The 25,639-nt window shown below is 38.3% G+C and overlaps 1 protein-coding gene across 2 annotated transcripts in view; it reads right to left on the bottom strand.

Annotated features, from left to right (window-relative positions):
- Nucleotides 1-23,054, bottom strand: part of abr (ABR activator of RhoGEF and GTPase) — a 113,626-nt gene extending 90,572 nt beyond the window's left edge. The window contains exon 1 of one of the 2 annotated variants that reach the window (XM_057354170.1): nucleotides 22,237-23,054. In XM_057354170.1, the coding sequence (XP_057210153.1) occupies nucleotides 22,237-22,912 (676 nt within the window). In that variant the 5' untranslated portion in view covers nucleotides 22,913-23,054. Of the gene's footprint in view, nucleotides 1-133; nucleotides 421-22,236 lie in introns of those variants that run through there. The other variant, XM_057354178.1, reaches the window with a different exon arrangement.
- Between the last annotated feature and the right edge of the window lie 2,585 nt (nucleotides 23,055-25,639).

The raw sequence follows: 25,639 nt of genomic DNA, 5'->3' as shown, positions 1-25,639 counted from the left end.
TCAGATTCATGAGTGAACAAACACACTCAAACATAAATAACACACGCACACAAAAAACCTCAACATGAGCTCATACACGCACTCCACACGTCCAAAATCAGATGTGAGAAAAAGAGTCAGCGGCGTTACGTACTGCTGTACAGAGTATCAATCCAGGAGAGCCTGGGCAGCTCACGAGCGCTCAGGTGCTCCATCTCCTTGCCTGCCGTCTCCTCCAGCGCTGCGTTTCCTCCGTACACTCCCCCGCTCTATTCCCTCTCTCTCTCTCTCTCTCTCACTCACTCGCCCGCAAATATCCTCAACGCTGTTTATGGATGGAGGATGATGGTCATATTTGAGTTTGAGAAGCAGAAAGATCCACGCGCGATGGTGTCTCTGACTCACATGTAACACAACAGACTGGAGCCGCTCGCTGCCAACCGTTGCTAAGGAAATGGAAAGGCACTCCTCCCCTCTCTCTCTCTCTCTCTCTCCCTCGCTCACTCAATCCCTGCCCACATCGCTCCTGTTCTCTTTCATCCTCGCTCTCATTCATTAACTCTTATCTCTTATTAGTGCTGAATTGAGTTGTATCATAATACTTTGTGTCTGGTGTAAATGTAAAAAGATAAAAAGGTACTGTACTGTGTAAATCACTTTCTGACATCAGAACAAATGTACAGTAATATGTATCTCACTGAAAAGAGAGACTGTGGTTGATATTCAACTTTGCACTACATACATATTTTTCTTTTTCATTTGTAAACAATATTTGCACTATTTGTACGCAGGCTAGTAGTAAATGCTTTGACAATAAAAATGTACAGTTCTTGTCATGTCAATAACGCACACTTACATTGAAATTGACTGTGATTATAGATGTTTAACAAGAAAGATGTCTGTGTTGACAAAAGACAGATGATGCACTTCAAGGTCTCTCTCTCGCTTTCTCTTTGAGCAGCTCTTACATTAGAAGATCTCCACTGGGATTTGGGCATATGTGATAACAACCCCCTTCTCTCCAGAAAACAAGAGCATTTGTGTTGTGTGCGTTATGGCTCGGTGATTTAAAAGAAAATAATGCAGCTTGATATTTTTCAGCCTTTTGATATATTTCTCAATATTTATTTAAATATAATATTGAATTATTAGTTAAATCTAGTTAAGAATGTTTTACAGACCATTATTCAAGTGGAACAATAAGATTCAATTATTTCACGACCCAATATAAAAATACAATGTTGTATAAAATATCCTGATGATCAAACAGTCTAAAATATATTTCTAATTAACATCGCTTCACAAAGGACGTTTTTTATGAAAACATACGCATAAATGCATGTATTTAAGAAAAATATAAAATATAAAGATTAAAAAAACATTTATACATTTTAATATAAATAAATAGATGTAAATATTTCCTAAATATGTATACATGCATGTGTATGTGTTTATAAACACAAAATTAATATGCACAGTACGCAGACATATTACTGTAAAAAATTATTGCGCGTTTTAGTTTTTCAACAATTTTGTAAGCTGACACAACCTGCAGTTTCTGAATTTGTTGATTTAACTTAACATGCTAAGTTTTCACTGTCTCAACTCGTCTGTAAGAATATAGAATATAGGCTATCTATCCTACCTTATTTAAAATAATATCACAATATTTTAAGTAATCTGGAAATATCTTCACCGATTTTTTTTTATGTGAGAGTCACTGAAATATAGATGAATGCCAAAATACAGAGTGGGAAATGCGTGGTGTGGAAAATAACGCGCCTTCATTATTCATGTTCAAGTTCTTTCCGCCAAAACCAGTGAGTCTAATCACCCTACAGGCAAAGCAGCGTTGGCGCATGAGTACAGTAACAACTATGGACAAATATAATGTAATTTAATGTAAAACTGTGTAAAACTGCACATAGGATTTCAAGAATGCCAACTAGTTCCATATAAACTTGACTCTTAGGAGGAGACTAGTAAAAACAGTGGAACGGATGAAAGCCAAACACAGCAGGAAGCCAGTTCAAAGATGGATGTAAAGAGACAGAGCAAGGATTCATTGAAGTGTGTAAAGGGGCTGGTTCAGATTGGCTCCGTCAAATTTCTCTCTGGGCTTGTGTCATCATCTCATTCACACTGATCCTGGTGTTCATGTTGTGCTCTACTCCATCCGAGCATCACGCCGGCACGCTTCCCTCATCCGACACAATCCTCTGACAACAGCCAATAAACAACCAGCAACAAACAGAGCCAATCACCACCACTGACATTTACAGTAGCACACTCGCTGGTGCAAGATTCACGTGTTTGATTTATTCAAAAGTACATCTCAGAGAGAGAAAGCATGTGTGGACAATACATTTCTGCAGGCCAGCATATAATATATGTGTGACATTTAATAATGTGTCCAGCTTGGTATTCATAAATGACAAGAAGCTGTCAAAAGATTTAAAATGATTATCATAAATATTTATTATGGTTGGTCGATAACATTGGTGGTTTATGCAGGCTTTACTATGTTATTGCTCAAACATTTCTCATTTCTCAGCGACGTCTCACAGCATCAGTCAGTCGTTTTAATTACTTGAACATCATAACGTCTATAGTTGGTGATTCATTGTGCATTGTACTAGTTTGTAAACTGTAAATTGACATAATAACTAATTTCTTTCTTTTTATTTCTGTCTAAAATATCTCATATAGCATTTATATAGTTCTTCCTTTGTTTATAAAACATTTCCTTAGGGGTTAGCACAGAAACTAAAAGATAAACATAGAAAACTGTACATGTGTATATGTAATGTAAAATGCATAAAACATGTAATGTGTTCTTGATGAGTGCTATCTCTGCCATTACGATCGTTATTTAATACCAAGAGATACAAAGAGCTGCTTAACGCAAGATACCCGTCCTGATCATGGACATAACAATGAAATCAATGTTTACAAGGCTTCCCCTTCATTCTACTGATAAAGACGCCAATTAACACACACAGAGAGAGAGAGAGAGAGAACTTAATGCATCATGCCTTTGGCAACAAGAAACCCCCCACCACACAGGGCCATGGGTTGTGATAAGCCAGGCGGTAACTTCAATTAGGGGGTCTGGGAGGATCACCCCCGCGCCAACTCCTCATGGCAACCAGCCAGCACTGATCCCAGAACAAAGACCACGCTCGCATACACAAGTACACTATATATACACACAAAAAGCATGTCACATATCAGGTTTTCACTTCGCGGTTATTGCAGTAAAAATAATTTGTATGGGTATTTAAAAAATGATGCCACCAGTGGAATTCATCTTTGATTTTGTTCATTTTGTTTTGTTTGTCATTTGGTCAGTAAAACACATTCATAAAAAAGTGTCAGGCGGTAACCATGGTGACTCTTAAAATTTTGAGGTGCTGAATAGTTTACAATATTACGATGTGTGTATAATTTACAATATCAATAATTATGTCACATTATTAACAATACCAGTATATTGTGAAACCATTTATTCATGTATAATGTTTCTTTTGATTCATAAATAAACACACAATGACAGAACTACACACTCTCTACACACGTCTCTCCAGAGATACAGACCCTTTCAAGAGACCCCAGGCTGACTGTGTGTGTGTGTGTGTTCATGTTTGTATATCCCGGTGGGGACCTAAACCTGAACGCACACCAACACATGGGGACTCGTGTCACCGTGGGGACCAAAATTGAGGTCCCCACAGGCAAAAAAGCTAATAAATTGTACAGAACAATATTTTTTTTAAATCTAAAAATGCAAAAAGTGTTCTATGATCTTTAGGTTTAGGGGTTAGGTTAGGGATAGGGGATAGAATGTACAGTTTGTATAGTATAAAAAACATTACGCCTATGGACTGTCCCCACGGGGATAGTAAACCAGACGTGTGTGTGTGTGTGTGTGTGTGTGTGTGTGTGTGTGTGTGTGTGTGTGTGTGTGTGTGTGTGTGTGTGTGTGTGTGTGTGTGTGTGTGTGTGTGTGTGTGTGTGTGTGTGTGTGTGTTCACAAAATAACCTCTCTCCATAATCTACTCGAGTCTTTGTATGATGCTATTGAAAGTGACAGATCTTAAAACAAGAGAAGTATAATATAGGTCAAACACACACAGATACAGGAAGGCTAGTCATGGCAGGGGTAAGTAGAAGTTCATCAAATATGAATCTGCAGAAAACACACCCAGGGCTCTTTGTTTCTGGATGAAGTCCAGCCGCTTATAAAGAGGGTGATGAGCTCCATAAACACAGAGCTTGAACAAAGACAACGCACACACACACACGACAATATCATTATTAAAGTCAGACCTGGTCAACCAAAGATGCAGAGATGGCGGAAATACATTGCAAGTCTGTTTACATTTTTGTAATATGAATGACATAATTCTACAACATTCTCTAACAAAGAATTGGTCAAGAAGAATTTTGCAAAGCACTATAAAAAGAAGCTAGTATAAAGTTAATATAATATTAATATTGTTTTACCAATTCTATGAATTCATTCATATATCATATTTCAATATTCATTTGAAAACTGGATTAACCACCAAGACGAATGTTGTGGGGGAAATGTCTACAGTAGCCTTGTGGACAACCAAAACGAAGAAACCCACCTTGCAAGACGTACAAACCACATGCAGACAAGAGACCATGAGAAGCATGCCGACCACACCACAGGACACACACATGCCACGCTTGTCCTCTTTCTGGTGAATCACAAACAGACATAAACGTTTGATCTGATCCCACTGAGCGGTCATTAAGACACGAGCTGCGATGGGAGCTCCGGACCTCTCTTACTGTACAGACTCTCTCACACAATACAATACAAAACAATGCATGTGATGTTCACAAATGTGGGCTAATTGGTTCATACAAACACACATGTTCTCTAAATAAATCCAAAACCAATTACAGGCTTTAGTCTGTAAACGATACAAGAGAGCTGTTCCGAGATCAGCTCAAGAGTCATTCAAGAGGATTTTTGGACCCGCCACACATTCTGTGCCCACCGAAATCACTTTGATCTATTGAGGTCACAGCATTGTGTTCTGATTGGCTGCCGGGTTCGTTGCCGTGCACACAGTATGTCACGGTACAGTGATCATGTATGAATATCAATATCAATATACCTGCTGCTGCAGTTTTGTTTTGTTGTTTTGTGGTGTATGGGTGCAGATGAACTATAGGCTGTAAATAAGGATTACACTGGTAAAACTTTACAACGCTTGGTCTAATAGTGATTGATCAGACCAGATGTTACAGAAATGCACAATATTCATTCTATTTATAAATACTATGGGGGCATTTTAAGGGGACAGTCACCGAGAGAGGTGTAAAGGCAAGGGCAGCCCAACCAAACGTTTCACATATTGCTTTTGTAAAAGATCTATCATACTTCTCATCTGGGATAACCAACCATCTATTCAGTTTACATTCATCCATACTGACCACACAACCTCTCTGCTGCCATCTAGAGACACATCCACGTCAGCACTCAATTCAGACCATTTTAATGAAATCTAAATTCACCCAACAGCTGTCTTTACACGTTCCTTTTTTGTTGTGAATTATTTGGTTGTTGATTCTTTAATTATGTTAAATAAATGACCACCAAGCCACAGTGCATCAGTGCGCAGCATCACAGCATGGTATGAGTTGGCATTCTGTCACAGTTTACATACCAGGACCCTTTTGGGGTTTATTACTTGACTCACTTCAGTGGTTTTCTAAACCAAGCGGAAATGATGGTGGGCTCTGCCTGCAGACACTGTAAAGACTAGAGCCCCTTCACACACATACACCTCCCTCTCTTCCTGTGTTTAGTGTTTATTCTCTCTAGGAGCATGTGATGCATCAACATCATTATCATCATCATCATCACAACGGGAAACATCAAAGCTCTGAATGAAAGTTCATCCCACGTAAACATACCTCTCAAAAACTCTCAAACACTGGAAATTCACAACTAGAGAACTTGAGAACAGCCACTTAACACATATTGTTTGTGTGTGCGTGTGACAGAGAACGAGAGAGAGAGAATTATTTTATTGTATTACTATAATTATCTGTCTTTTTTTCGTTTGTTTACATACTTGCACTATTTGTACGAGAGAGAGAGAGAGAGAGAGAGAGAGAGAGAGAGAGAGAGAGAGAGAGAGAGGCAAATCACACATGAATAAGCAGAGAGCTTAGAAACTCCCAGAATGCACTGCCACTGTTAAGCCTGTCATCTCTAGTTTTCACTAAAACCTTACAAACCACACTGACACTTTAATCCTGAGAAAGAGAAAGACAGAAACCCTGATTTTCCTTGCTTGTCATTTTAGTCGCATAGTATCTGGCTAGGTAACTTTTTGTTAAAGGGATTGTTCACCTTCCAAATTAAAGTCCTGTCATCATTTACTCACCCTGTTGTCACTTCAAACTGTGTGATTTTCTTTCTTATGCAAAACATACAAAAAAAGATTTTATGAAGCATGTCGGTAACCAAAAACCGTTGGTTCCCATCGACTTCTATAGTAGGAACACAAAACCAATGCAAGTCAATGGGGACCAACGGTTTTCTGTTAGCAACTTTCTTTAAAATATCTTCTGTGTTCTGCAGAAAAAGAAAGTCATACAGGTTTAAAATTTCAAGAGAGTGAGTAAATGACCGAATTTTCATTTTGAAGGTAAACTATTCCTTTAAAAATGCAAACTAGTGGACCAAATAGTTACTTAAATCTTAAATAAGGGATTATTCACCCAAAAATAACAGATTATGTCATCATTTATTCACCCTCATTTCATGTAAGACCTGTTTATGACTGTGAAACTCAAAAGAAGATATTTTGAGAAATGTCTCAGAGGTTATGTTTCCATACAATGGAAGTCAATGGGGGCAAATGTTGTCTGGTTACCAACATTCTTCAAAATATCTTCTTTTGTGTTCTGAGGAAGAAAAGAAAGTCATACAGGTTTGGAATGACACAGGAGTAAATGATCAAAAAAAAAAAATATTTTGGGGTGAACTATCCCTTTAAATGTATAAAATTAACAATTCTGGAAATTAAACCTGTATGACTGACTTTCTTCTGCAAAACACAAAAGATGATATTTTGAAGAATGTCGTTAACCAAAAACTGTTGATCCCCATTGACTTCTCAAGACCCACATTCTTCTTTTGTGTTCTGAGGAAGAAAGAAAGTCACACAGGTTTGAACTGTCAAGAGGGCAAGTAAATGATGACTTCATTTTCGTTTTTAATGATTCTAACCCCGATTCTGCCATCTCTTATTTAAATAAATGCCACCCAGTTGTTATTTAACTCTGTTTTATATATGTCTTTACATGTTTACCTAAGGTGTCTGAATAGTATTTGAGACCTCTATAGATGTTACTGTCTGTCAGGTGGGAGTCATTAATATCATCTCTGGACAGCTTCTTAGGTTTCAGAAAGATAATGTGAATGTGTTAAGAATAGTGCAAGCTCGAAATAAGTACACATGATGCAAGTCTAGCAGAAATCTCTGTTACTTCTCCATTTAAACTGGTGAGACAGAAGTGAGACTGATGAATGCAGCACTTTGAAAAGAGAGATAGACTTGTGTAAGCGCGTGCACGCGCACACACACACACGAGAGGAGTGTGAAGACATTGATCCGTATGTGTGTCAAGTAAGCATTTATGTGCAGGATTCAGATCTTTGACATGGTTTTGAATCGTATGTCTAAGGCATGTGTCATGGTGTGCATGATTTCAAAGGAGCTTACAGAAGACAGTAGTATTTGATTCTTAATAATTCATTGATTTATTGACTATATAAATCATGCAAAATATGCAAAGTGCTAGAAGAGTATTTGAGGCTAAATCAGCTTGGCAGAGTGAAAAGTGAATGAGAGAGTGAGAGAGAGAGCGATCGGAAGAGAGAAGGGTGCCATGAACAAAAATCTGTCCCACAAACCACTAAATGGGTCCACATTGTCTGCTCCTCACAGGGGTTTCCTTGACAGCAATGCGTACTGACCAATCACAACTTGTCCATTCAGTGGAACCTCTTTTGTGCAGGGTGAATTAGCAAGAATGAAACACCTAAAACAGGTAACACCCTGAGTTTGTAGTAAAATGAACTACAGGCAAACTGTAGTACGCTACACTTGAGAGATTTACCAACAAACCTTTGCATGCAGCAGTTAGTGTCACCAGGGGTTCTTCTCTGTGATTTCATTTCTGTCACTTGTCTCCCGGCACATTAACAAAATTGCTCATTGAATGGTGTTTACATCACCTTGACACTTCATGAATTTGACTTGACTCACATGATTTCCCAAATTAATTATAATATTCACTTCCATTTACTTGTATTCACTAATAAAAAGGGCTAATGTAAGATTATGCCGAACTAGCTTGTATGATGTTTTATTGAGAATTTCACCTTTTTTAAACAAGATCAATTATTTGGTATCAAGTTTTTATGGTTACACCACATTGACATTTCTGCAATCATCCCCCAAATATTCTCTCAGAATGAATTAAAGCCAGAGTTTCAGTTTTACACTGTGTCTACACCGGACGCGACCAGCGCGGAATGACAACCTGCTTGTTCTTAATGGGTTTGACGCGTCGCGCCGTGCCGCATCCAGTGTGGACAAAATGTAAAATTATGATGGGTTCTAATGCATTTCAAATGTATTTGTCACATCGCGCCGGTCGCGTCCGGTGTAGACAGGGTGTTAGTCCTCAGAAAACAGAGTGTTTGCAAGTTTATTTCGAAATTTCAATCCAAACATAAATCCTTTTAAATGTAATTAAACAACAGGGACACAAAAAAATATCCTCCGCTATGAATCAAAGACTTTTTGGAGAGTTACAAAAGCAAAATGTTCCTGTTTTTTATATCTGCATCCTTGAAACCCATTGAAATCCTAGAACCATAGCAACAGGAAATGTGCAAGAATAAGTCAGCGCTTGCTCTGTCTGAAGGTGGCTGAAAGGAAGCTGAGGGTTTAAGACCACTCATTACTATACAAACGTGCCAGGCATGATGCCAGACACCCCAAAAACGAAAGATGCCATGACATTGTCAGAGAGTGCCATCACTTATCAGACAGAATGACATAAGACCGATCAGATGTACACCCACGATGTCACCCAGACTCTTTCTGTTAAGATATGCACACTAAATGTGCATGGGTGTGAAACCAGCATCTGTTAACCAGCATAGGCATGAGTGTGCACAGTAGAAGACAGAACCGTATGCATTCTGCAGAGCAGCTGTTTTGACAGGAAGTGTGCAAGCAAACAGGACAACCCAGCGAGCCATCAGCAGATGAGCTAGCACACATCTGTCATAAAGGTCAGAGATAAAACTGCAAGATCTCCTCACAGATGTACAAAACACAACACAGCCTGCACATCTCTCAGGGTAGGGATGGACACAAGTACACTAGTACTCGATTGAGTCATCTTTTGAGTAGTCGAGTCGACAAAAAAACTGAAATGGCCTTTCAAAAGGGTCAAACTCCAGGACCTTATCACCTACAAAAACGTCTTTTGGTGGTTGACCAACATGGGTTTTTCTGATGGCTGTTGCTAACACTGCTATTGAGAAAGCAGGGTGGCTGATGGCCTGTTTTAGAAACATTTTAAAATTCACAAATGATAAAGATACATACATAGAGATGACAACAATTTCATTGCAAAAACAATGTCATTTGGTGATGTCATTTAATTAATATTTGCGGTGAATTCAAACAATAGCTTGTCTAACATTGTTACGCATGCGCATGATGTTACTGTTTTCAGAGATTCATGTTTTTATAATAGTTCAGTATAAATAAAACTTGCTCTTAAAGTTTGCATTTTCAGGCCCCCAAAGACTTGTCATATAAATGAGTATTAAAAGTTTTTAGTTTTTATTCCAAGACAGCGTTGTGTAAATGCCCTCCAAAAGAATTCTGAACAGAAAATATAACTCTTATATCATTATAAGCAAAGCAAGCACAGTTTTTTCGGCCAATAATTAGCTGAATACAGAACGACCAAATTTATATTGTGGCTGTTGGACTAAAACCTTGTATCTCTATTTCTCATGGTTTTTTATTTTTCTAAAAATTGTGTTTCGCTTTCATTTTTACAGTTTCTTTATGAAGTTTAACATGCTGAATACAAACATCATTCTTTTTTTTTTACCATCGACGGCACACAAAAAAACAAAAAAATATTTGCACACATACATTTTGGTATTATTACTCGTACACAGAAATTACAAGGTACTGGCATAACGCTGAGCTCAAAACAACAGTTTAACATAACAAATACTAAAAATGAGTGTCCAAAACTTCAGAAGTGTACATTTGATCGTTTTTGCCTTTTACTGTCCTCACAAACAAAGTTCCAGATGTAGTCACCCATCATCGCTTCATCCCACCTTCCCTGTACAGAAATCTCTAGAATTTTCTGACAGTGACAATTGGAAAATAATTTTTTAAATATGTGAAAATTTGTACAGTTTTTGTTTATTTGCAATATACCAATATATCATATGATATAAGCTCAAAATTGACTTGAGCTAAACATACAGGGCTGTACAGAGTGACATATATGTCGCACATCCTACGAACAAATCTGTCTGTACCAAGAATAAATTTACCAGTGTAGCACACGCGCGATACAGTTTTGCATGTGTTTTAGACTGAGCCGCTTGTTTGTGTGAGGCGTGTTTGTCGAGGTGCTTGTTTGTGTGTGATCAATGGTGCACCGCTATTTGAGTTGTTTTTGCGTTTAAAACTTGTTTTCCTGCTGCAGTGAGTCCATAGAGTCCTGTGATTTCCGCAATGTGGAAACAGGGAAGGAATAGCAGAGGACCTATCCGGCTTTTTAAATACTGTATGTCACCTGCTTGTTTCGCGTAAATGTGAATGAGCTCCACAGTTTAACGCATTACGTGTGTGAAGCTCATGCATTTGTCTCTGTATGAGGACATGAACACATGAACTCCATCTCCAGAGCTGATATGAGAGTTTATTTCATAAGCATTTCACTGTTAGAGAAAAGAAATCGTGAACCACACACTATTTGTGATGACCCGTCAAAATAAAAGTCTGGTAAACTTGAACATCCAGATTGAAAACACTGAATTGTATTATAATATTTACTATAGTAAATTTTAGTATTCTAGCAGTAAATTGATAAACTATAAACACTAGAGTATACTTATAATTAAAATAACTTTTAAACTAAAATTATATATATATATATACATATACATATATATATATATATCAAAAACACCATTGTATCTGCAAAAGGAGGACTTTTACTGCAGTTTACCATTGTAAATAATATAATAGTATACTACAGTATGTGGACAAATATATCATTGTTTTACAGTAAAAGAATGGAAAACACAGAACTTAAAATGGAAAAAAGGAACTTGGGATCAACTAAATTATGTGGCCCTAATTTACCCAACTGTAACATTAATGTCCTTCGTCCGTTACCTGTGTGATAAACTCAGAGGTGGGTAGAGTAGCCAAAATCTTTACTCAAGTAAAAGTACAAGTAACTAGAGAAATTGTTACTCAAGTAAAAGTAAAAGTCACTATTTTAAAAATTACTGGAGTAAAAGTAAAAAAGTATGCAATGAAAAAACTACTCAAGTAGCTAGTTACTTAGTTACTTTGTATCTGATTATATAGGCCTACTACATAAAATTTATATTAACGCCAATATTTTAATATTACATTTTTATCAATATTTTTAATTATCATAAGCAGATATCTTTGCAATATACTAGAGAGACTAAAGAATAGACAAACACAGAAGAGACGAGCATTTCTGTAAATTTCATCTAGTCCTGATGTCAATGTAGTTTACACAACTTATTTAGAATAATAGACCATGTCAAACTAAAGCATGAACTAAACTCAGAGCATTTCCTAAGATGATCTAGAACATCTGCAGTGATCTCTTAAATGAAATACACATTTTTGAACAAAGCTCATGTTTTCTCGTGTTGTGTCACGTGTGTGTTGTGAAACGCTCTTACTTGTAAACAAACAGTAAACAGTGAACCACACGCCCATCAACAAGTTTTCTTCCTTCTGTTCGTCAAATGTATATTTCTGCAAGCCCACGTCTCTGTGTCTGACAGGTAACGCGCATGTTGCGGTGTCTGACGAACAGGTCGCGCGGGTGCGCGCATATGGCGTTCATTTATCATTGCTGGCAAACAATATGAAACATTTGCAGTTTTGATTGTATAGATATAGATTAATATCCACTTCATCCAACGCTCTTTGTGTTCTGCGTGTTCTTAAGTTTCGCGCAACGAGGAGTGAGTAATCCTGCTTCAGATGATTCAGATCGTGCTGCGAACTGAACAAATCATTTGAACTGATTCATTAGCCTATTCAAATGGTTTTGCCCATTGTTCAATTAATGCTTTCAAAAGAATCGACTCAAAAGAATCGATCACTCGGGAATGCCCGTAAAAAGAGACGACGACCTTGAAATAAACAACGCGTTTTAAAAAGCATATTTTAAAATGAAGGAACGAAGGAACGTCACGCAATGTAAGTTATGTAACGAAGTAAAAGTACAGATTTTCTATTAGAAATTTACTCAAGTAAGAGTAAAAGTACACACTTTTAATTTTACTTAAAAAGTACATATTTTCCAAAATGTTACTCAAGTAAATGTAACGAAGTAAATGTAGCGCGTTACTACCCACCTCTGGATAAACTACACATAAATATTTTTTATGTGTATATTTTTTTCTAATACAACAGACATTTATACTTGTGCCACAAATGTTTGGCCTGGCTGTGCTACAAAACTTTAAACCTCTGTAGCACCAGTGCTATGTGCAAAAAGAGTTAACGCACAGCCCTGATATACCCTAAAACATTGATGCTACATGAAAATAAATATTACCACAATCATTTGCACCTTCACAACTGTGTTTAATTGTTTTTAAAAATGCTTTGTTTTTTCACTTTCTATAAAGTGAAGATACAAGCTTTAAGTCTGACAGCGACAATGTACTAGTATACTGTACGTATATGCATAATAATGGCAAAGGTATCTTCTTCCAAAATCACCTCTGACATCACCAAAGCAGTAAATCTAGATGTTTCAAGCATCAATAAACTGTCCTCGGATTTCAGTATAACTAGGTTTCAGAATGCTCATCACAACGAGACAGGAGTTGAATTACTCACTGGGGATGTGCTGGCCTTGAGCAGGGGGCAACAAAGATGTCTCTGCTGTTGAAAAAGACAAGTGACGATATGAATCTATAAACTGAGGTTGTTTGCTGTTTTTTCTGCTGCAGCATGATGCTAATGCAGTCATGTTGCACACTGTAAAACCACAAAACATCTGACATCCTGCCCACTACTCACTTCCATGGAGACAAAAACAAGTGTTCAACATCTTCGGGCCCTATTGTACACCCGGCGCAACGCGGCGCAAGACGCAGCGCAAGTGTTTTTGCTAGTTTCCGCCCGATGCAGTTCTCAATTTCCTGTCCTGCGCCGCGTTGTTTGAATAGCAAATGCATTTGCGCTCATTTGTGCACCAATGGGCGTGTTGGTCTAAAAAAAGAGGTGCGCTCAGGCGCATTGTTGGCGCGTTGCTATTTTGAGGAACTGAAAATAGACTGCGCCACAGACCACCTCAAACCTGGTCCAAAGTCTAAAGTCAATGGCGCAATATTTTTTTTGTTTAAAAAAAAGGGCACATTACTGTAGTAGAAAATGCGCCTCTGAGCGGGTCCACATACAACGCGCTTTCACTTTACTTATTACACAGAGAGAAGCGCAGCAGCACACAAACATGCCAAATATAAAAAATAAACGGATTACAATGTAAAAGATTATTATTGTGTACATAAAGATAAAAATCCGGCTTGTCCTGTAGATGATCTGCTCGCGCGATTTAACCTCACGCACGAGCAGATGCGTTTCCTCTCTAGGGAAGCGTCCAGTCTTTGCTCTTGCAAACTCCGCCGTGTAAGTAGCGAATCCACCATGGCGCGAGCGCAACCGGCTCTTAAAGGGAATGAGAGATGAGACTTTTGATGAGATTGGTTTACTGCACATTACGCCCAAAAAACACCCATTACTCATTAAGAGAATCGGGACAACCTGTTTAGACCATGCGCCCGGGCACGCCGACCGTTTTCCCGTCGTTAAATTAGCAAAAGTGGATTCGGACACGCCCTGAGTGCACCTGCGCCGTGCGCTTTAAACCATGCACTTAGATCGTGAAAATAGGGCCTTTCATCTCCATGGCAAAAGCTTGATCACTATGGCCAAAAGCAGAAAAAAAAGCTAAAAAGCTCAAGAAAGTTTCTTAAAGATACAAACTGCTGATTAAAGTAACAAAATAAAGGTCTGCCATTATTTAATTGTATTTACAGGGTTGTGTCTCTAATGGACTGGATATTAGAGAGAAGATAAGAACATAACAGGAGTCCAGGACTCAAGCCTACATCACCATCATGTTATTTCAATCACAAGTGCATGAACTATACACTATACACAATACACCTGATCTCTATGACGTCCATGTAATCTGTCCAGACGCCGTGAAGCATCAGAGCAATGCAGAATATCTGCATCTCAACACATTTGAGCAGGTCAAACTGCATTTGAAAGTTTGGTTCCAAAATGAGATAACTTCGTTTTTAAAATGTTTCAAAAATCATGTTTTTATTGTGATTTATTGTGTTAGCAAGCTGTATTTTTTTTTGTTAAATTATGGCTTAAATCAAAACAAACTGACTGCAGTTTGATTGATATTAATTGGAATGCACAGTAAAAAACATGATTTTTAAACAATTTCAAAAACCGAGTTCTCATTTTGGAACCAAACTCTTCATTTCATCTTCCTACTGCCTTCAAGAGTAACATGTGCAAGGTCGAGGTGCAATGGCATTATACAGGTTTGTTAGTAGGATTTCTGCTGGAACAAAGTGTGAACTTGACATTATAAAATGTGTTTATTGCTTCTCGAAAAGAGAATACGCGGTGTTCTCCGATCGACTCGGGTATTACACACATAGTTAAACAGACCCAGGACCCGAAGTAATACATTTGGGACCCGACGCGGTTGACCATAAAATATAGACCCGAACCCGTACGGTTACGACACTTAGTTGGTGACATCACTCCTGAACCTTAGTCAAAACTTTCCTGTGCTATGAACTGGGCCAGGTCCCTGGGACTAGAGGTCTTCAGGGAGGACCCGNGTGCACCAATGGGCGTGTTGGTCTAAAAAAAGAGGTGCGCTCAGGCGCATTGTTGGCGCGTTGCTATTTTGAGGAACTGAAAATAGACTGCGCCACAGACCACCTCAAACCTGGTCCAAAGTCTAAAGTCAATGGCGCAATATTTTTTTTGTTTAAAAAAAAGGGCACATTACTGTAGTAGAAAATGCGCCTCTGAGCGGGTCCACATACAACGCGCTTTCACTTTACTTATTACACAGAGAGAAGCGCAGCAGCACACAAACATGCCAAATATAAAAAATAAACGGATTACAATGTAAAAGATTATTATTGTGTACATAAAGATAAAAATCCGGCTTGTCCTGTAGATGATCTGCTCGCGCGATTTAACCTCACGCACGAGCAGATGCGTTTCCTCTCTAGGGAAGCGTCCAGTCTTTGCTCTTGCAAACTCCGCCGTGTAAGTAGCGAATCCACCATGGCGCGAGCGCAACCGGCTCTTAAAGGGAATGAGAGATGAGACTTTTGATGAGATTGGTTTACTGCACATTACGCCCAAAAAACACCCATTACTCATTAAGAGAATCGGGACAACCTGTTTAGACCATGCGCCCGGGCACGCCGACCGTTTTCCCGTCGTTAAATTAGCAAAAGTGGATTCGGACACGCCCTGAGTGCACCTGCGCCGTGCGCTTTAAACCATGCACTTAGATCGTGAAAATAGGGCCTTTCATCTCCATGGCAAAAGCTTGATCACTATGGCCAAAAGCAGAAAAAAAAGCTAAAAAGCTCAAGAAAGTTTCTTAAAGATACAAACTGCTGATTAAAGTAACAAAATAAAGGTCTGCCATTATTTAATTGTATTTACAGGGTTGTGTCTCTAATGGACTGGATATTAGAGAGAAGATAAGAACATAACAGGAGTCCAGGACTCAAGCCTACATCACCATCATGTTATTTCAATCACAAGTGCATGAACTATACACTATACACAATACACCTGATCTCTATGACGTCCATGTAATCTGTCCAGACGCCGTGAAGCATCAGAGCAATGCAGAATATCTGCATCTCAACACATTTGAGCAGGTCAAACTGCATTTGAAAGTTTGGTTCCAAAATGAGATAACTTCGTTTTTAAAATGTTTCAAAAATCATGTTTTTATTGTGATTTATTGTGTTAGCAAGCTGTATTTTTTTTTGTTAAATTATGGCTTAAATCAAAACAAACTGACTGCAGTTTGATTGATATTAATTGGAATGCACAGTAAAAAACATGATTTTTAAACAATTTCAAAAACCGAGTTCTCATTTTGGAACCAAACTCTTCATTTCATCTTCCTACTGCCTTCAAGAGTAACATGTGCAAGGTCGAGGTGCAATGGCATTATACAGGTTTGTTAGTAGGATTTCTGCTGGAACAAAGTGTGAACTTGACATTATAAAATGTGTTTATTGCTTCTCGAAAAGAGAATACGCGGTGTTCTCCGATCGACTCGGGTATTACACACATAGTTAAACAGACCCAGGACCCGAAGTAATACATTTGGGACCCGACGCGGTTGACCATAAAATATAGACCCGAACCCGTACGGTTACGACACTTAGTTGGTGACATCACTCCTGAACCTTAGTCAAAACTTTCCTGTGCTATGAACTGGGCCAGGTCCCTGGGACTAGAGGTCTTCAGGGAGGACCCGACCCGGGACCTGGCCCAGTTCATAGCACAGGAAAGTTTTGACTAAGGTTCAGGAGTGATGTCACCAACTAAGTGTTGTAACAGTTCTAGAACTGAGTCAGACATGACACAGAAAACAACTGAATCAAATCGGGCACATTCAAACGTCACGTGAATCTGAAAGAATCTGATTTAATCTTGAGATTACTGTGATATAAAGAACGGTTAAGTTTTCTGTCCATATCATCCACAGAAGCTTTAGAAACAAAGATAACAATCAGGTCATTAATCTCAAAAAACAATGAGGGCAGGGCAGTTGAGACTAATTTTAGCCCCAAACTAAACTTTATTAAAGCATCACTTACAGGCACACTGCGTGCTGTGTTTAACAATACATTACATGATCCAACATATGATTTTATGCCAAACTAAAGCCAACCATTTCTTTAGTATTTTTACACTGACAAATTTTAAGATTCATCTAGAGCAAAGACACTGGAGAACAAGATGAACTGCTAAAAACAGATGAAAGATCCGAGTTCTTTAGAATACAAAACCTGCTTTTTAATTAGTTTTTCTAAGGTAATTTAACTTAATTAAATCACTGAATGACTTCTCAATTTTCAAGTCAATATTGATCTTATAAAAACAGTGTTTCCCTTTAGATTCCCAGCACACACACCCTGAATGGTTAATATGAAACAGAGGAACTCACAAACGTTTAGTATTGGAATGACTGGAATAAGAAGCTCCTCCTCGTAAACCAAACACTCACATAACAACCAGTCTTAGAAAAGCACACGTACATGGCTAAACTAAAAATGGAGTCAATTCATAACACAGCATGACAAACAGGTTATGATTCTTCTCTTCAGATCAGGAGATGTAGATAGAGATCATAACAGATTTGGTCACTTCTAAGCTTAAAGTGAATAAAATAAAATTCCATCAGTATTCACTCTCTTGTTATTTCAAACCTGCATGACTTTCTTTCTTTTGCAGAACACAAAAAGTGATGTTGTTCTTCTTTTAAAGGCTCATTACAATGGTTTTGTATAGCTCTGTAATTTAGAACAATGCAAGCAATGTTACATAACATATCTTTTTCATACATGAAGCTTAAACCATCATCTGATGTCCCCATGTATATTGAAATATTTCAATTAATATCATAAACGTGCGAACAGTCTAGAAATCTCTAGTCGAGGGCAGCCCTAGTAGTAGTAGTTTGTCATACTTTACATTTATCTACACCGGTAAACGATTAATTCACAACAATCCGTATCTAGACCGGTTGTGTGTCTTTGGTTGGAAACTGTGTTCAGATCATCTTAAAAGGTTTAAGTCTCAGAACACTGACTTTAGATGTAGAATAATTATACAAATCAAATCAAACCTATTTTTGAACTACTGTATATAACAAAATATAGACTAATGCTGTGTTCACCAAACGCGAATTAAGCGTAACGAACTATTCGCGATGTTTCGCATTTGGTGTGAACACAGCATAAGACAAACAATTTGTAAAAAGCATGGTTTGTCATATAAAACTCAGAAAGTGTATTTTTTTTAGGGTACAAAAGTTTGTCGACTAATACATGCTATAAATACTCTTTATAAGAAATTTTCACTGCTGAGGCTGACCATCCATCTTCAAATCTCTCTCTTGCACACACACACTTTCTCTTCGGAGACCAGATGTTCTTTGCCACTGCAAACCCAATCCCTGATTATCCCATATTAAGAGTCCCAGATCAAATCAAACCATTAAAAATGTCACAGAGAACACCGTCGAACCATCTGAGAGAACATCACTGACACTGACAGTTACACTCAACACACAATGATGATGTTAAGTGTACAGATTTCCAGTACTGAACAACTTAACAATACATTTTTTTGTCTGGATATCATTTATCAATCCCCTTAAAACTGCAATCCGTAACCGTAACCTTTGTAGGTAACTTTACGTACAGTGCTATCTTTCGTGGGTTAAAATTAAATGACGTCACACTAACATTTCGTCCGAAACCGTACCGGACAGCTCAACTCATAAATCATTATTAAAAGCTTAGCTGTTTTTAATGTACTTTTTTATCCATATCACACAAAAAGTTACGTACTGTATTTCTGCTTTACGGAAGCACACAGTAGGGGAAAACAATGGTGTTTGTAAACAATCGAATTTGAAATCATAGTTAACAAAAATGCATCCAAAAATGTCTCTTGCGTTGTGGTGCTGTGTTGGGAAGCCCAAAGAAAAAATCTGGGACCTGAAGCACTTCCCTAAACTGACCATTGAGCAACACAGAGAACAACAGCAATGATGTCTGAAATCAGTTTTATTGTTGCGATGCACATTGTAAATGCAAAGTTTAGGGTGGAGAAGTCTGGCCTTTGATCAGCATTAAACTCTACCTTCTTCCATAAACTCAATCTCATAGAGAAGCAGCTTTCACAGATGAAAAACCCTCTTCCTTTTTCTTTTTTTTTTAGATCTCCAATGAATGATATCTCACGTTTGTGTCAAAGTGGTGTTATGAGAGCAACATATAAACATCATTTTGTTCATTTACACTGCCAGTGATTTTCTGGAATCTGTGCGTACGTTCACACACATCCCGTGAAGATCCCGTAAAGACACATGACGTAAGATACTGCAATGTTATGGAATGCGTTTTTTATTTTGGTCGTGAAAATAGGGTTGATCACGGTGAAAGATATTTCCTTGCGGCATTTTTAGGTTGCTAAATAGCACAATCAATGTGTTATTATTACTGCCTTTATTTAGTGCAAAATAGGCCTAATCTCTCTTTTTTTGGTAATTATTGTGTAGCATATATTGTTGCCTTTTGCAAATGACAAAGATGTCAATTTTAAAACAAACTTTTTTATTTATATTTTTTATTGGTAAATGCAGAACAACGAAGAGGAATGAGGCACAAGAACGCAAGGTAGGCTATAGCCCAACGAGATTAAGCTATAATATAAGATAAATATAAAATGTCATATGAAAACAAATAAAAGCTAATTGTTCGGTGCAAATTTACACCTCCTTAATGAAAAAATATAATGGAATGCTGCAAAGTAAAACATAGCCAGTATTTTTGCAACATAAAAATTCACAAAAAAAGTTTTTACGCTCGCTTTATGTGGTTTTTCATTTTTGTGAAAAAGGGTTAATGCGAATAATGGGAGATGGAAAACGCATTTGCCAAATAAATTCCTCTAAAAAGTCACGTAACTGCACCATGAGACGGTGTAACCTGACTAACCAGAGTACTGATCTAGTTACACAGCATTAGTTATGTTGTTATGGTCATTCTTAAATGCCTGAGCAAAGTCGTCAAAGTATTTCTGTAATTGCCTCTTAGAACTGTCACGACTTTGTTTCCCAAACAGCAAGCATCCACAAAAGCACCGCATTTATTGCGTGTCTGCTTGCGCAAGTATTATATAATGAAACATTTTATATTCAGTGGCTCCTCTTACTTTTCTTACTGATATTTAGTGGCAGTTTATTAGGAAGTGACGGTTGACTAGTTGGATGGAAACGGTGCTTATTCGCAAATGTTTTATGTAATATTCCAATTTTGCGCATAAGCCAAATTCGCAACTTTGGATGGAAACCCGGCTAGTGTCTGCACAGAAACACACGGGCTTCTCCGCAGCGCAGCACGAGCATGGCAGGTGCACACAGCCGTGTTTTAAAGGTTGGTAAGTCATCAAGTTTATTGAAGCGCTGTGTTTTGTTGTGTTCATAGTTTTGACAAAAGTAATTTCAAGTTTAAACTGCGTTTAGAAGCGGACAACGCTATTCGCACATCTGACCTTAAAAGTTTGGTGATTAGGACTCTTGCATTCATCCATGATTTAGCTAAAGACAAATAGTAGGCCTATTTTTTAGTTTTTGATTTACTAACAAACAAAAATTACTCGCTTAACTATATTTGTTTTCATAGCCAAATTATGTACGATTGATTATAGATGCGTGTCATCACTACAAGGCTTTTATGGCATTGTTTCTGCCTTTTGTTCACACAGGGCGCTTTCCGGGACTGATCCCGTTAATGTTACTAGGTCCCCTTTCCGGAACCACTTTTCGGATCAATCCGGGATGCGTTTGCGTTCACACAGAAGGCACTCTGGCAATTTTTTGGCAATTTTCTGGGATCAGCTGGATGTGTGAATGGGGTTATAGAGTGTCACATGCAAATGATGCATGAACACGGGAGAATCTGATATCCTCCTCGTGAACAAACAAAAAAACACGAACAATAGTATAAAGTAAAAGGCAGAACACCTCACACACATTCCCACATTCAGTGAACAGAACACGCTTCAGCAGACTGTCATAACAAGCATACTTGATAAGTGATAAGTGACAGTGTCAGTTCACATTCCTGCTGAAGGGAACCTGAGTGAGAAACCACTATGTGTAGTGTTTTCTCTCATAATTTAATTTCTCCAGATCAATCCTTCACTTAATACACACAATTAATATTTTGAGCATATTTATCTCAATTAAAACCAAAACAAGCACATTCCAGAGCTAAATTTCAATAAAACCTCACACACCATTTAAATTAGGGATTTGCTTAACTTTTTATTAGCACCTATTGTATTATTGCTCCTGTGTGACATATCGCTTATTGCTCCTTAAACTCTCTGTAAGTCCCTTAGGATAAAAGCGTCTGTTAAACGACTAAATGTAAATGTAAGAATTCCAGGGCCGATTTTAAGTCCCGATCTGCCCCTGTTCTTCAGATTATAAAAAGGTAAGAAAGAGATGGTTTTTTAAAGAACCTTTGACTGAATGGATCTTTGTGGATCCAAAAATGGTTCTTCTATGGCATCGCTGTGAAGAACCTTTTAAGCACCTTTATTTTTAAATATGTAGTGCGCTATTTAAGAGGACAGCCATTTTTAGTGTTGTCCAAAACCATAGTGGACATATCCAGTGCACTTGTTCAATCCCATGATGCACCACAAAAACAAGGTGACTAAATTAGTGAAGTATGTAGGGAATAGTAAACGAGGGTACAGGGGACGCCATATTTAAACTGAACTTGGGTTCCGATTTTGCTAAATAAGCTCAAAATATGTATTTTTCTTCTTCACAAATACATAGTTTCACTTCAAACTAAATTAATTAAGCCTTGAAACCGTTTAGATTACTTTGTTGACGGATAAATGTGCTTTTTTGGTACTTTAACATTTTGGGTCATGCATATCATTTTTAATAAAGAAAAATGTCGTTTGTGTTTAACTGAAGAAAAGAACTCAATTATATGAGAGAACATTCGTTTTGTGATCAACTCATCCTTTTTGTTTATCCTACCAGCAGATGAAGAGTCCTCATGTTCGGAGCTCATGTATCCATCGCTGCGTCTGTCAGGTGTGCTGCGTCCGGATCCGTGAACCCCGCGGTGCGCCACTGAGGGAGACAGTCTCCCGTCATCCGAGTCCAGATCTCGACTCAACCGGACCAGAAGGTTCCCCCGAACACCTTCCCGCACGTTGCTTTTGGGATTGAGAATGTTTCTTTGCACGAAGTTCTCGTTCAGCTCTTCGTCTTCGTAGTCGTGGTCGCTGTCGCTTTCCCGTCGCTCGCCACCGCGCTTACCGTCCAGCTGAGAGACGTCACGAGGCGACGACTGTTCCTCGTGGACATCGGGCTTTTTACGAGGGGGAACGAGAATGGGCTTACCTGTCTTGCTGCCCTTACAGACGTCCGGGGCAGCTTTAACGTTAGTGTCGCCCCCCCTCTCGAGCTCGAGCTCTGTCCTGTTGAACCATCTCACGTCATAACGTTTCTTCTTCTGCTCGACGGTGGTCTGCAGGTAGATCACCTTGAACTTCTCCTCAGAAAGCGCCTGCTGTAACATCTTCACGTTGGCTTTGCATTTCTCCAGCTCTGCCTCTATGTCCTCCACCGACCTCAGGTTCATGACGGGCACCTCGCCGTCGGGAAACTCCTTTTTCCAGTGCTTCTCGAATTCCTCCTGCTCCCACATCCCGCGTCAATGTAGTCCGACAGAGAGGGAAAAGTCCTTCAAGACGTCTCGAATCCTCTACAACAGCTCGGTGTCGCCGTCTCTCAGTTGCCCGCGATCATTTTGTCTCGAATCCACTCGCACGAGAGATCAGCTAACAAGTGAAAAAACTTTCAGCTTCCGCTGCATTGGAAAGTCTTGACGTCAGCCGGACACGCAGCCAATCACATTCAACGACCGTTCACGCTCAGACTTGCAAAATCCCGGTCTGTGGTCTCAGTTTTCTTATTATTACACATCGTTCGAGCCCCACCTGTTGAGTAAACGCGCATCACAATATCCATGCGTAATTCAGTTTGCACGTAGAGTTTTATCGTGACGTAAAAATAACTTTATAAAACTTATATAAAGCAGATAATGTCAAACTTAACCATAATGCAAATTATTTGTTTTGGCATGGTGATTCAGTTGTTATGCTATATATTTTTGGTTCATGAGAGTATACTTTTTTCGTAAGTTCTGATGTACTAGCAATATATATATTTAGGATCTTTGATTATTGACGGACATTGTTCACCCATATGCAGGAAGAGCCAGGCCATTCATGCACAACCTATATTGAGTATCATCGAATCACGCACTATTTTATTATTGTTAAGGTATCCTAAAGTACATCTGAGGTCAGACTTTTAAGCCAATTGAGTCATTCATGATCCATCTCCTCTCCAGAGCTGCCAGGACTCTTTATTCTTTATTCGCATTCCACTTCTCACCCGCGTGTCGATACCATTAGCAAAGCACCAGAGGACAAACTCGATATGGGTATCATCATGTCACTGGAGAACTGGAATGGCTGGGCTCCGGCGGTTCTGTGAGAAACTAAAGATGAGAGATGTGTGCGATGATAGCCCCAGATCATCATGAGTTGAGCTCTGCTCTGCTGTATGGATCAATCTCAATTTCAAACCTCTATGACTTTCCTTCGTCTGCAGAACACAAAAGAAGATATTTTGAAGAAAGTTGGTAGCCGAACAGCACTGGTCCCCATTTACTTCTATTGTATGGACACAAAACCGATGAATGGGGGCCAGCTGACCACATTCCTCAAAATATCTTCTTTTGTGTTCTGTGGAAGAAAGTCATACAGGTTCGAAATGACAAGAGGGTGAGTAAATGATGACAGAATCATCACTTTAAGGCTTTGAGAGCAGCTGTACACATGTATGTTCATGCATTAGCACCGGACATTCAAATGCAATCGTGCAATACTGCAATGTGTCTTAATATCTCAGGTCAAAAATAGGTCAACCACATCTCTCACAACATTCAAAAAACTACTTGAAACCCATGTCTTCTGTGAATACTTGACAGAAAAATGAAGAAAAAAAACACTAACCCTCTCTCTTTCTCTCAACAGGTAGTGGTCTAGCTTTTGTTGAAACTAACTTTGTATTGGCACCTATTGTATTATTGCTCCTGTGTGACATATCGCTTATTGCTCCCTGAACTCTCTGTAAGTCGCTTTGGATAACAAATGTAATATTTCATGAGGTTTTGCACTGGATATCATGTTTTGCTGTGCTGCAACTTCTGCACTTTGTAAAAGGTATTTGTGTGTGGCCCGTTGAAAAGCTTTAGCAAACTAGCAATTTTTTATATTTTTCTGTCTTTTTTCTCCCTAACAGATATTGTAACGGTATAGCACTTCTCATATTATTGCCTACCTAAGACGAATTGTTTCTTGTTTTCCTCACGATCTTTCCTCTGACTTTCGTAGCCCGTTTGATATTTGAAAGAAAAAAAAAGAAGGAAAAAAATCTATTGAGAGTGTGTGGGGGGAAACAGCGTGAGTGAGATCTTGTATTACATTAGAAAGAGGAGATGAGCAGATTTATTGACTCTATGCAGTCATACCTCTTGACAGGGAGCATCTTATCCTTTCAGCTATCAGAAGGGTGTGAACTCCATCAAACCTTTCTGCTCATCAATAATCATCCAGTAAAGTCATACATCACTGCATACCCAACAATTATTCACCAGTTATTTTTGTCACATCAAATCCACCAGGTTTAACCATGTTTCAAATAAACGCTCATCACATTGGACAGTACGAGAACCTGACCGTATTAGGTCATGATTTATTTGCATTTAATAAAAATAAAAGTCCTAAAATAAAAGTAAGGCTTGTAGCTAGTAATGTCTAATGGAGGGTCAGCATATTATCTTGGTTGAGAAAGAAACTACTTTTTTACGATATGAAGTGAATTTAAATCAAATCTTTTTCAACTTTTGCCAAACAGCAAACAGAAGTTACTGCATCATAAATAACTTGATTCAGTTACCATGGTGATTGACATTACATAAAGTAGAGAAGTGATTCATTTAATTTGTGAACAAAAGGATGGACACAGCGAAACACTTACCATTATCCATCCTGTTCTGTGAGTAAAAAAGAATCACTTGATTTTTGTATTGATTAAGGTTGTTTTTTGGAAAATTATGGAATAAATGGAGTTTTTTGGCCCTCACGTGCATCAATTTACACTGTTAAAAAATCCAGTAAAGAAACTGCAATTTTCTGGCAGCTGGGGCACCAGAAAAAGAACAGTTTTCCCCGTAAAATTACATGTTTGTTAATTGTCTATTTACAGTATGTAATTTGACGGTTTTTGACTGTATTTCAGCTGAATACCTGAAAAATCTGTAAATAAAACAGTAGACTTTAAAATTACATGTTTTTTACATCAT

Source organism: Triplophysa rosa, linkage group LG2 (genome assembly GCF_024868665.1).
Source record: "Triplophysa rosa linkage group LG2, Trosa_1v2, whole genome shotgun sequence".
Classification (NCBI taxonomy): Eukaryota; Metazoa; Chordata; class Actinopteri; order Cypriniformes; family Nemacheilidae; genus Triplophysa; species Triplophysa rosa.
Note: the sequence above shows the minus strand (reverse complement) of the source record. Positions and strands in the feature narration are given on the sequence as shown.